Source organism: Anabrus simplex, chromosome 3 (assembly GCF_040414725.1).
Source record: "Anabrus simplex isolate iqAnaSimp1 chromosome 3, ASM4041472v1, whole genome shotgun sequence".
Taxonomy (NCBI): Eukaryota; Metazoa; Arthropoda; class Insecta; order Orthoptera; family Tettigoniidae; genus Anabrus; species Anabrus simplex.
In genome coordinates, this window is record NC_090267.1 from 349,861,971 (window position 1) to 349,876,179 (window position 14,209).

The 14,209-nt window shown below is 37.6% G+C and overlaps 1 protein-coding gene across 6 annotated transcripts in view; it reads right to left on the reverse strand.

Annotated features, from left to right (window-relative positions):
• LOC136867329 (serine/threonine-protein phosphatase 6 regulatory ankyrin repeat subunit A) overlaps nt 1-14,209 on the reverse strand; it is a 205,624-nt gene that overhangs the window by 11,307 nt on the left and 180,108 nt on the right. The window contains exon 5 of one of the 6 annotated variants that reach the window (XM_067144488.2): nt 5,812-8,380. The exons of the other annotated variants lie outside the window; for them this stretch is intronic. Within the exon in view, the coding sequence (XP_067000589.2) occupies nt 6,276-8,380 (2,105 nt within the window). The 3' untranslated portion in view covers nt 5,812-6,275. Of the gene's footprint in view, nt 1-5,811; nt 8,381-14,209 lie in introns of those variants that run through there. 6 annotated transcript variants of the gene reach the window in all.

Genomic DNA, 14,209 nt, shown 5'->3' on the forward strand with positions numbered 1-14,209 from the left:
CCCTTTGTGAGCTGCTCTGAAGACGTCACCAACTACAATGCTTGGGAGGTATGGAAAGGCCGCTGGAATAACTCTCCTTATTTGCCCCTATATAACATCTTCAGAGGGGAAAAAATTGCAAATGGATCCCAACTGCCAAATGCATTTTGGTCCAGACTGAACAGGATCGGGACAGGTCATGGAAGGTGCAGGGATTCTCTCTACAAGTGGAACTTTGTACCATCTCCAGAATGTGACTGTGGAGCCATTCGCCAAACTATTCCCCACATTGTAAGCGAGTGTCAACTACGGTCTTATCAGGGTAGATTGGAAGACTTCCTATCTCCAACAGCGGAAGCACTACAGTGGATTTAAAAAAATTGAACATTCAGATATAATGGACAACACTAATGCCTGAAGTGAATGAATGCTTTTTGTTATTGAGTATATATTGTATATTATGTATATAATTTCCTTGCCATACGCTTATAATAATTGTACCGGGAGGTACACCTCAACTCCGCACATTTAAAAGAAGCGCCCTATCAAACAAAACGTGAAACAGCTACGGCATGAAGTTGGGACATTGACCAGGAGAGGTCACCATTGGATTATTGAGTAATGTGTTATTTTTAAGTTTGAACTTTTCTCCACAGATGTCATCACAAAAAAACTGAGGTAATGCACTCTGGTGCAAGGTAGAAGAATTAGTGATTTAAAGAAGTTTTGTGTTTATAGGTTTTCACAACTAAACCAACTTTCATTTATTTCTATATTTCAAGGTTGGCAACACTTCCTTCTAATTCTGACAGCTTTTGAATCTGGCCAATCACAAATTTTCTGTACATTTTTTTTCAGCCAATAATAGGCTTCATGTAACTTTTTGTTTGGCCAATCAAAATGAGAGGGTGTGTCTGGATTTAGTCCAGAACCTTCTCGACCCATCCCCTCGGGTATATAAACTGCGGCTTTTTCAAGCTACCTTGTCTTATCGATCGTCGTCTTACTGAGTGTGTGTGTTAAAACAGGAGGCAGGGCGCCTCAGTCTTCGCCAAGCAGTATACTAGCCCAGGTAATGGCCACCAGTTTTCTCTCTCTGTAGCTATCTCCGCCAACTTATCCGAGGGGAAGGTTCTAAACTTTAAGTATGTAACCATCTCATTTCTGAAATGTAATATCCTCCTTTTCTAATGTAAACTTCATAAAGGTCTAACTGTAAATCGGGGACAGAGAGTGCGTTACCTACCGGGTGAGATGGCCATACAGTTAGGAGCGCGCAGCTATGAGCTCGCAACCGGGAGATAGTGGGTTCGAGCCCCACTGTCGGCAGCCCTGAAAATGGTTTTCCATGGTTTCCCATTTTCACACCAGGCAAATGCTGGGGCTGTACCTTAATTAAGGCCACGGCCGCTTCCTTCTCACTTCTAGCCCTTTCCTGTCCCATCGTCACCGTAAGACCTATCTGTGTCGGTGTGACGTAAAGCAAGTAGCAAAAAGAAAAAAGTACGCATTGCCCTCTCGAGTTCCCCTTTTATTTATCTTGGAGTGACAATGATTTTGTAACAATTTCTCTTTTAACCTTCATTCTAGTCACCTCAGTAGCGAGCCCAATTAAAGTTTTATACTTAATTTTCTGGGAGCGCAAGTGTACGCCTCCATATATTTTGTGTTCGAGCCAGTAATTTAACCTGTTTTCTTTCCATGAAGGTCCAGTAGTTTGGGTAATAGATTACCCTGTGTAAAAATTGTAAACTGTAGGTTTGGCCTAGAGACGCCAGAAATTGTAAGATTTTTGTGTAATGTTGCCTTGAGTAGGCTGTAAGAAATTGGGAGCCAGTCTCCTTTGTTGAATGCGGAGAGACTGTAAACTCTTTCTGGTTTTTGTGTAATATTGAGTGGGGCCTTTGGAAGGCCGTATTAGTAACCTTTGGAGCAAAGTGCTCTTGAATTGGGAGATTTCTCTCCTCGTCTAACTAAACGCAACATTTGCAATGTTATAAACTTGTAAATTTGGAGCTGGAAGCTCAGCACTTGTAATTTCCAAACTGCTATTTGTATCTGTAACCTTGTTATTTCATTAAGTGAAAAGTTTGTTTAGGTTTGTGATTTGAAATGAAATATAACCTTTATTTAAAGTTTTAAATTAATTTTTGATATCGTGGTTAAGACCCATCCCCACCAGCACCTTCTTTCACCTCTGCATACCACGGATAACCCCGGAACAATAATAATCGTGGAAACTGACCAAGTTTCCCCAGTAAAACTGAATGTAAAGTTTCGAGATGTTTAAGTTGTGTACCAGTAATTAATGTTTGAAGCCAGTCCCGCGGTCATACTTGCCTGCCCTTCACCCGGAGGGCCTGGGTTCGATTCCTGGCCAGGTCAGGCTTTTTTGCCTAAATGTGAGGGCTGGCCCCAGGTTCACTCATTCTACGTTTACCTTTAATTGAAAAGCTATCATATGGTGAGATGGCGTCCCCGGTCTAGAGCGCCAGGAAAAATGGCTGAGAGAATTCGTAACACTGACCGTGCATCACCTTGTAATCTCCAGGCCTTTGGACCAAGCAGTGGTCGCTTGGTAGGCAGACGGCCCATTGGGGCTATATTTTGGTTTGATTTAGGGGTGTTTGTAAGATTATAATTATACATTTTCATTTTGTGATGTTTAGGCAAATTGTTGATTGTTCGTTCATTCCCGGATTTTCCATTTTCCCATGTTGTATGCTTTTTCCGTAAATTCCCCCAAAATAGAGAATCGAGGTTCCTCTGTATTTATTTTTCTGCACCGCACTCATACCTTATGTATTATTCCATTTATTATTAAGCTTGTTGTCCTTTTTGTTTTTGTAATTGAATATTAATATTCCTCTTGTTACAATGTAATTTAAATGGTGAAGTCAAAGAGAGGAGGGCCACGAACCCAAAATTCACCATTTCTATTCTATATACCAGTACATAAAATTAAACTTTTGTTTATAAAATTCAAATATTTGCCTCATCCTTAATCTTTTTCTTGGATTAGGTGTACAAAGGTCGAAAACAAGTTTGGTTAATTTCTGTCTGTCTATTTGTTGGTTTGTGTCAACATCACAGGACAACAGCTAAACAGAATTTCCAGTAAATATTCTCATATTTGTGCCCGTATTGAAATTCAATATAAATGTTAAAATACAAGTGTTTATTTGTAAGTTCACCTATTCAATACATAAAATACATTCTTAATTAGGACTTTATTCTTGTTATAAATTCAATATTTGGTACAAGTTTTGCCCATCTACCAGGCTTCATCGGCCATAATAATATCTGAACTAACATTGAGACATTATTATGGCTGATGAAGCCTGGTAGACAGGCAAAACATGTACCAAATATGGAATTTATAACAAGGACGAAGTCCTAATTGTAAATGTATTTTATATATTGAATAGGTGAACTTACAAATAAACACTTGTATTTTAACATTTATAAACAAAATTTCTCAAAACTGGTAAGTTCAAGGATAGCCAGGATGTGCACAGGGTATGTATTATTTGATTAGTATGTGGCACAGCAATACTAACAGGATCAGAATAGGGAATACCAGAACTCTTAATATTAGCAGCATGAAAACTGTACATAATTAAAGTTATCTAAAACATCAGTCCTGACTTTTTATGCTGCACGCGATCTCACCATATGTGTCTTGTTACATTTTATATAAAACTTACATATATTTTTGAAAATATTAGTTCTGTCTAAAAGGTGCACACAGCAATTATAGACAATCTATTTCTCAATCATTTACGTCTAGTAAATTCCTTATTCTATTTGTTTCCTTTTTACGTTGCACGAATACAGGTAGGTCTTATGGTCAGATCAAAAAATTAGATGTATGGCTTTTCAGGCGTTTGCTCTATTAACCAGCATTTTGTCTTAGGTCTGACACTAGACTCTTCAGAGTGGGATGTGTCACCTGCATACACCCCAGCATCAGTGGGTAGGGTCTGACACATCCCACTCTGAAGAGTCTAGTGTCAGTCCTAAGACGAAATGCTGGTTAATAGAGCAAACACCTGAAAAGCCATACACCTAATTTTTTGATCTGATTTTGATATGCTCTATTGGTGGAAAAATATCTAGTTCCCTCCATGGGAACTTAGAATTTCCATTTGGAATTGCTAGGCGGGCATTAATTCCATTGTGGAGTCTTATCTCCCGTATGCAGTTACCAGACTGTGCCTCATAAAAGGCTTCTGATAAGTCCACCTGCATACGACACTACCAGTGTCATCTCTATCCGTGTTCATTTTCAATCATTCTGTGTTTTTCGACTCCTCATAGCTTCACTAGTGTTCGTCCATTTCTTTTTGCTTCCACCATAATGTTTTTCGTATCGTACGTCAAGATGAACTGAAGACTTTTCTCTCTCAGTACGATGTGTTGTGCGTTTATACTTTGTGTGCCAACCGAAATCAATGAAAAATAGACTGACATGGAAGAAATCACATAATATTTCCTTGTTCTATACTTGTTTATGTTTTACATTTTCTCTGTTTCAATCTGTATTTGATTATGTTTTGTTTTCAGTATGTACGAGACATACTTCTATGTATGTGTTCCAAAATTCAACTTTTATGTACTCACTCACCGGCCAAAGAGCTACATGTTTAGCTGGTGGCCCGCCTGCCCCTTACCGGGCAGGAATGAAATAACTATTTGAATAAAGAATACCACCTGCATACACCCCGGCATCAGTGGGTAGGGTCTGACACATCCCACTCTGAAGAGTCTAGTGTCAGACCTAAGACGAAATGCTGGTTAATAGAGCAAACGCCTGAAAAGCCATACATCTAATTTTTTGATCTGATTTTGATATGCTCTATTGGTGGAAAAATATCTAGTTCCCTCCATGGGAACTTAGAATTTCCATTAGGTCTTATGGTGACGATGGGAATGGACAGGGCTAGGACTGGGAAGGAAGCAGCAATGGCTTTAGTTTAGGCACAGTCCCAGCATTTGCCTAGTATGACAATGAGAAACTATGGAACGCCATGTTCAGGGTTGCCAACAGAGGGGTTCAAACCCACTATTTCCTGAATGCAAGCTCACAGTTACATGACACACTGTGTAGCCAACTCATTCAGTGGTATATTTTTACCAAACAGAAGTGTTCAAGAATCAATTTTGACTACGAAGTTCACCAATGGCCAGCATCACTGACATGGAAATATTGTTCATTTGACATGGTAACAAAATAGCATGCGATGCTGGTGATGGTTGTTGCTTTTATGGCTGATAAACGATGTGATTGTTAGCCCCTATTGTTCAGAAGATAATGATAACTTACTGAAATGTGAAGAAAAACTTAAAAGAACTATCACTCAAAGAATGAGGAGGGAAGGAATCATAAAAGAGTGGGATGGATACTCTGGGGTGGAATGTTTTAATTCTGAACTGAAAAAAAAAAAAGTGATGACCTACAAGTCAGAAGTCCCTAAAAGTTTTCAACAATATCATCATATTGTGCTCTGTGTCTTCTGCTGCCATTCATCTTGCTAGATGGCATTTTTGCAGCAACTACATGAAGACTAAGCAATCACCGATGGATACAGCCAGGAAGTAAATAAAAATATGGTAAGTACACTGAAAGAAGTACTGTACTGAAGAATTGTATCCATGATTTTACCGAACATTCTACGTGTTTTGGCGGAAATGTGTTACAACCTAGCAAACTAATTATTGAATGTTGTGGAAATGGAGGTGATTTAAGCACAGTAAAATAAACTGCAATGTAATTACAGGAACTTACAAAATATGCAATTATTATGTACAAGTAACATTTAATGTCTTCAGTAAAGAATGTTCATACAGAAAAGCATTTAATAGGTGTCAATGTTTACATAATTCTAACATTGACAAAGAAAATGCAAACGTAGAAAGGAATCTAAAAATACAGCCTCCATATCAGAAGGGAAAACAAACAAGAAAAGCAGCAAAGTTCTTTTTCCCTTGAAGGCTACACACAAATCCAACTTTAGTAATCAACATTACATACAATCAGTAGATAAAATAATATCCACTTTGGACAAAAAAGTATGACAGTGGTGTATACTAGTACTTATATGTCAACAAAAATAGTTATACAAAATAAAATTGAAACTGAAGGAGAACAAGTTATTTATGAGGAGAGAAATAAAAATAAGTTCTTTACTTTCTAAATGCCTGCAAATCTGTCTAATAATACCTTCCACACATAGATGTTAAATCATGATTTTTGATGTCAATGAATGATTAATAATTTCTGAAGAACACAGGATCTAGATTTCAGCACCATTTTGCTTCAGGAGAGAAACGCATGCTGAGTGATTTCTCGTACAAGCTATTTTCAAAGGGGTTTGGTTGTCAATATTTGTGCAATTAACCATAGCTCCCTTCTTAATCAGCAGCTGAATAATGTCAGCATCACCACAGAAAGCAGCACAATGAAGTGGTGAATTCTTACTTTTTGACAGAATATTTACATCTGCACCATTTTGTAACAGTAATTTGGAACACACTGTTCTACCATGGAAAGCACTCAGATGTAATGCTGTCTGCCCATTTTTATCAGTAGCATTAATATTGGTTCCTTGCTGAAGTAAGAACTGAAGGCAATCAACCTTCCCTCCACTGGCAGCTATGTGAGATGGCAATTGGCCATCATTACACTTAGCATTCATATCTAGCCCCAATTCATGAGCCACTGTTAAACACTCCACATTGTGGCTTGCAGCCACATGAGCAGCACTAACACTGCCAACACCTCTCCTATTTTTATTCATTTTTTGCAACAGCACCTTAAAACACTGTGCATTCTTTTCTGCTGCATAATCTAAAGGAAATCTTCCACCATGATTTACTGAGAAAGGATCTGCTCCATATTTCATTAACATCTCAATGCAGTCTACTCTACCTAATTCAGCTGCAAAATGCAAAGGAGTATTTCCAGCAACATCTTTAGGATCATACATACAGGAGTGTTGGAGCAATAAAAGTGCACAGTGTCCACGGTTTCCCAGGACTGCAAGATGAAGGGCAGTGTGGTAATTGGAAGTGCGTTCATTGATGTTGGCTCCTCCTTTTAATAATAATTTTACGCATGCTAAATCTCCTTTCATGACAGCACAGTGAAGAGGGGTGACACCTGATTCTAACTGTACATTTACCTTAGCTCTGTGTTTAATTAACAGCTCAACACATTCTGAATTTCCACGCATCGCAGCAACATGTAGAGGTGTTCCACCATCAATCATTTTTGCATTCAGATTAGCTCCCCAGCGAATCAAAAGTTGCAAACATTCTGAGCTATAGGCAGCAGCAGCATGTACTGGACCATGGCCTCCAGAGTCATACTTGTTCACATCGCTTTTCTTGAGAAGTGAAGTAATATATGTTACACCTTCCATTGCTGCTAAACCCAAAGGAATAAGCCCATTTTCATTTTCAGCAAATATATCACTCCCTTTCTCTAAAAGAATATCAATGCACTCTTTAGCATGATAGCTAACAGCAAAATGCAATGGAGTAATTTTATCACAGTCCTTTGCATTCACGTCAGCACCATTGTCAAGGAGGAATAGAACACACCGCTTCTGTCCATTACGTGCAGCAATATGCAATGGTGTGATGCCATAAACATCTTTTGCATTTACAAATGCACCTTTATTCACCAACAGTTCTGCAAGTTCACCATTTCTGTTTCTAATGGCAAGATGAAGAGCTGTCACCCCCTTTTTATTCTTCTTTCCAATGCTAGCATTTTTCTCCAGAAGAACTAAAACACAGTTCATAAAACCTCTCTGTGCAGCTATATGAAGGGCAGTATCACCAGTATTATTGACTGCATTCACATCACTTTCGGCCTCCAGTAAAAGCCTCAGTTTTTCAACATCATCCTCTGAAACTGCTGAATGAATGGGATCATCTTTGAGAGTTTCAAATGCAATTTTCATTAATGCCAATGTTTCCTCGCTGTAAGACATCTCTATTTTATGTTTCATCAAGATTTTAATGCAAGATATGCTATTGGTCTCCAGTGCTAGAGTCATAACAGTTTCTCCTTGCTTATTCTTCAAATTTATATCAGCACCATGTTGAATAAGCAGTTCTAAACATTCGGGATGATTTAAAAAAGCAGCAATACCAAGTGGTGAGTCATATAATGAGGAATCGGGGGTATTTCCATTTGCATCTGCTCCATGTTCCAGTAAAATCTCAACACAGTCAATATAATTCCTGAGTACTGCATATACAAGAGGTGATCCTGCATTAACATTGGCTCCTTCTAGTATGTATTTCTTGGCCGCTTCTGAATTCCCGCACACTAATGCTGCCCACAGACAGCAGTCCTTGACGGACAGCATCTCAATAAAGAACTTATAACCTGAAAAGCAAAAGGAATAAACAGAATTAACAAAAACATTTGATACTGACTGAATATTACTGGTATCAGTGTATCCACCTCAATGGACCTTGTTAATACCTTTTGTGTGGACCACTAAAATATGACATCATGAGGAAAATAAGCTAACAAACTGAAGCTGCTGCATTTAATTATACTGTATCAACCAACACAGAAAACAATTTAAGGGAATCATTAGCTAGAAAATAAACATAGAAAACAATCAAGGAACACATAAACTATAAAAATTACTAAATGTGAATAAACACAAGTAATTTTTGTTCAAAAATCATATACAATGCGGACTGTTTTATTTTCAGTCTTAAAATATACATCACACTAGAGGCGAAAAACTATCGATAGTGCTATCGATAGTTATCGATAGCGACCACTATCGTCTGATATCGATAGTCAACGATAGGTTTTTTTTTCCCTCTTCGGCTTATTTTATACCCTAACAGAAATTGTACCGCTTTTTGCAGTTAACTGGTGAGGAGTTTGTTCCAATTCAAATGTGTGCATTTAAGTATCTCTGTGTACCTGTGACTTCAGTGCCGGCAGAAAGACTATTTAGCATTTTGGAAGGTGGGATTCTCCATTCAACCTAACCTTAGTTGAGTTGGTGCCAATACGGGACAAAAAATGAGATTTGTAAGTTGTCAGAGATTGTATGTTGACGAGAAAAGATAAGGCACACTTTAGGTCAAAGACTTAATGAAAACAACTGGAAACTCTCCTGCCAGCTGTTGAGAATGCTGTAAAACATTTTTCCAAATATATTACAATACTCAAGAAAATGTCGGGTGATCGCAAAATGAACACTGCAGCTGAACAAGAATTTCTCGGGCGATCACGTTATGGGCAAGCGCGTGCAGCCCGAGAATGTTTCGGACGTGCCACTGAAGATATTTATGAGTGATTCCGATTTGAATTTCAGAAATTACATAGCATGAAAATGTTGTGCTTTGTAATGATTTTTTGTAGATTGTGTTCAATAAATGTTCTATTTTCAGGCATAATGGTATGATTCGTTCCACTTTTTGAAAACTATCGTATTTTTAAAATGCTGTTTGTTCGGGGCGTCGACCTATAGAGAACTTTTGCCCCTACTTGCACCATGTGATATGAACCTGCGTGTAACTGGAATGGAGGAAGTGTAGAGTGTTGAATGTGAGGAGAGGAACATTAAGGACGACACAAACCCCCAGTCTCCAGGCCAGGGATATTAATAATTTACAATTAAACACCCCTGACCCAGCCGCGAATCGAACCCGGGCCACCGGGTGACAGGTGGACGCGTTGCCCCCTACACCGCGGGGCCAGACAAACTATAGATTACTATCGATAGTAAAGCTCATAATATCGGAAAACATCGATGGCGATTACTATCGATAGTTTTCCGCCTCTACATCACACATTACATGAGAAAGTGGCTGATACTAAAAATTTGTCAGAGTTGTGAACATGCAACACTAGCAAACTGCAGTATTTCAAAACAATTACATAAAAGCTCAACTAGAAACGGATTTAGCTGTGCATAGTTTTAACGGACCATGTACGAAATATACACTTTCTTCTCGAAAATTGACTTTATCAAATATAAAATATCAACAAACATGATGAATACAATCAATCGAAATAACTAAATGCACTTGAACTTTGTCTTCGTGTGCACTTGTGCATGATACATGTACACTTTTTCTTGACCTAGATTTTAATTTCCTTTGTCCACATATCTGGTTCCCACAGTTGGATCCTATATTCATATTCCTTCTTAGTACTGAGTTTTGAAATATAAAAGGGATAAAATCCACTGTACACTGAGTTGTGTTAATTCTTCACCTGCTGTCACACTCATCTGTTACATTACGACTGCCAGAAGCACACACTTCACAATATATTGTTATTACAGTGCCGAATTTAACTACTGCAACACCTCTGGGCCCAAATTTGATAAGACAATATTGCAGGTCCCATCATTTTTATAAAATGAATACACTAATACAGTAGAATGCAACAAGATAAAATACCAAACATTAGTACTACAACCTTCCACCTACCATTACTTCATAAATCTTTTCAAGAACAGGGGTTAATTGCGTAAATCATGTACGGTGGTAGGAAGTATATGTTCCAGCTAGCTACTCGGGGTAAAATATATCAACTTAGTCCAAAAAACCTGTTAATATAATTGCAGGTTCCGTTGAAGAGTAAAGATATTCGCATATCAATCATTCAACCCCCCAAAATCAAGCAACTACTTTATGGCTACATATTATTACCTATTCTCAGCAAGAAAATGCAGAAATTATCCTAAATCTAGTTTATTAGCATGCTAATATGATATCAAATAAAATAAAATCGAATTAGGGGCTGTAGAGAAAAGAAAAATGCACTTATGTTACATTTTTAACTTGAATACATAAATTATTTCCATTGACATAGTTGAAAGTAGATGCTAGTTGCTTTACGTCGCACCGACTCAGATAGGTCTTATGGCGACGGTGGGACAGGGAAGGGCTAGGAGTGGGAAGGAAGCGGCCGTGGCCTTAATTAAGGTACAGCCCCAGCATTTGCCTGGTGTGAAAATGGGAAACCACGGAAAACCATTTTCAGGGCTGCCGATAGTGGGGTTCGAACCTACTATCTCCCGAATACTGGATACTGGCCGCACTTAAGCAACTGCAGCTATCGAGCTCGGTTGAAAGTAGATGTACCGTAACCTTTCATTCATAACTTGTCACTATTACTTTGTAGAATCATTTCAATTCATTACTTTTGCATACAAATATTTCATGGGGCAAATGAGGATTGATTCTTTATTTCAGGAGGGGATAGGGTTTCTTCATATTTAGTTTGTTTGGATTTTTGTATTAACATTTTTGAGATACGAGATAATCAATAAGTTTCCTGAGTATGGTTTCAAAATGCCTTCTCACTTTAAATTACTATGTCTATAAGGATACCAAATAAATATTGTCATATTCAGACACACCAGTAGAAATCACATATTTCATCAGTGAGTGCCATTAATAGAATAACCAATCAGTTCAAACTATGAAAGTCGTGCTCTACGATTATATATTTATGTGCTATAGTAATTAAAATAAACTCTTATATCACTTACCGCTGTGCCAATATGACGTAATTCAATACACCAATCTACATTCATATTGTGAAACATTTGTTCTGTAAGGCGATGTTCCTTCATATCCCTATATCTACTCCATAAAGTATGTGAGATTCAATTAACCTAACATAATCTCTCATGTTACACTACCAATCGACAATTAATCACCTGGACTGTACCTCTATATTCATATGAGCATGACCTAACCTCGCTGCTTGCGTCTTATCATACAATAACCGTAACTAACACATAAATCCACAACATCATCTTCCAACCATTGCTCACACAATGAACAATTAATATTCCCCAATACTATTATTACTTCATAATTCTCATATATCTCTTTTCTTTCAGACTCACCTGCTTATACAAATTCTCATCTCATTTCTTCTAAACAACCTCTTTGTTATGGTTACTAGTCAATCGACGACAAATTCTTCTTATCAACCGCGAATTTCCAATATTTAACCCATTTCTTCTTATAATACAGTCATAATGGCCGTGTCTGTCGATCTGGTCCTTGCAATATCCAGGTTTTACTCTGTAATTCACAGACTCTCTTCTTAACCTCGCCTACTTCAACGCTAAATGATCATTCTGAGTAGATTGGTACATAAGCATCGATATTCACATTCCATATATTTTTACAATAACCTAAAATCATCTTACGAGCACAGTATAACTATTACTCAAATTGGCACACGCTTGCGATTAATTTCTTAAAATCTAGCACTGTCATTCACATACTGGCACATATAATTTATTTGCAGGCAATTCTGCATTCCTACTATTATATTTCAACAACTACAAATAACTTTGAACTGGTAATTTGGAAACTTATTACTTATCTCGTCTCAATTAGGCCAGCTGCTGGCTCCTTCTCGCTTCTTATGCCATCTCTTGAGCACTCAGCCTTGGTCTCCGTGAAAGTCACAGCTGGGCATCGGTCTCGGCAGTCTGGCTTGAGTCAAATCATCTCAGGTAGTCATCCTCCACCAGTTTAAGCGTGTTTCATCATATCTCCCGTGTCCATGCAATAAGAAGACAACATTATTTGGGCAGAATACATAGCTAGATCTTCCATTACAAGCTTTCTAGGACGTATAAATAGCTATTTGGTATTTCTTAATACTCAAAAGTTGTGCTCTAAGTATATATATTTCCAATAAAGCTTGTTCTCATTAAATATATCCTCTACTGAATGTTGATTAGAGCTTCTGAATAATATCCCTGCAGTTTTTGATGGTATCCGGCCACTTATTATAATGCAACTGGCCCTTTCCTTCTCAATCCTTTACTGGTCCATAGGTTTTCTTAACTTCTATATTTTAAAACGAAAGTATATATGTTTTCCTCTCGTCTTGGGTTATTTTTGCAGGTGTAAATAACTAAATTCTTTGTTCGAATGTATTTTATCTCTCGGCTTTCTCCTAGTACGCTGATAATATTCTTCTTAGCTCGCAGTAAAATTGCTATCTTTTTAAATACGATCTTCTCTTACAAAATAGTTAAGAATAGAATAGATTCAATTATTTTTTAAGGACCATATTGTTCTATCTAAGAAACTATTTTCTTTCTCACCGGTCATTATAAGTCTCCTCTTTCTAATTACGATCAACATGCCACATGGATACACTTCATATATATTTGCGCTGTCTGAAGCTGCTCTGCGCCATTTTATCCACTACGTCTCCATGTTAATGATCATCTCAACTGTAACGTAATGGTACATTTCACCTCCCAGTTAATTTTTGAATATGTTGGTCACAATATATTTAAATTGTACTTCCATTCACACATCTAATGGACCTTTACGTTACATAATCTCTTTCTCCGTACTTCGTTTCTTATACGTTGATCTCCCAAATGATTTTATATTATTTTAAGCTTCCTTCTTTCATCTACTTTTTTAAGCAGTTTCATTCTCACTATCTGTTTGGTATTCTGTATCACAGCGTTCTTCTTTCCCGCACATTTCCGGCATGTTGCTTGGGATCAGTTCTTCATCTTCTCTATAATAATATTTAATGTTTGCTGCATTGTGGACTCCTTGATATGTCCCGGACATGTTCTTGACCTGGTATGCGTTGTTTCTGAATACTTTCCTAATAACATATGGACCATCATATAAATGTAAAAATTTTGCGAAAATCTTTCCTGTGACACTGGAACTTGGTGACTTCTTGATCAGCACTAGATCATTTACTTTTAATTGAGGGTGAAACTTTTTGTTTTGCCATCTTCTAAGCCTTTTCTGGGATTTCTCCTACAATTTTCTTCGTACCATGCTATTTAATTCTTGCGCATTGGGTCTATTTTCTTCCACTTTTCCTATAACGGCATCCCATGGCCTATCTGGGACCTAATTTCTATGTAGAATATTCGGAATCTGCCCAGTGGATTCATGCCCAGTGTTGTTTATATTATGTTCAATTATAGGAATAACATAGATTCATTTCCAATGATTTTTCCCACAGTAAATTCGGCAGAATTTTGAGATCTCTTTCATGCAATGCTCTACTGGGGTAGATGACGGATGCCTAACTGAACACAATACATGCTTTATATTCAATTGTTCTGATGTAAATTGAGTACCACGGTCACTCAGTATTCTTTCTGGCCTTCCTATTCTTGGTATTACACCTTTTATAAATGCATGGAGGACTTGCTTTGAATTGGCT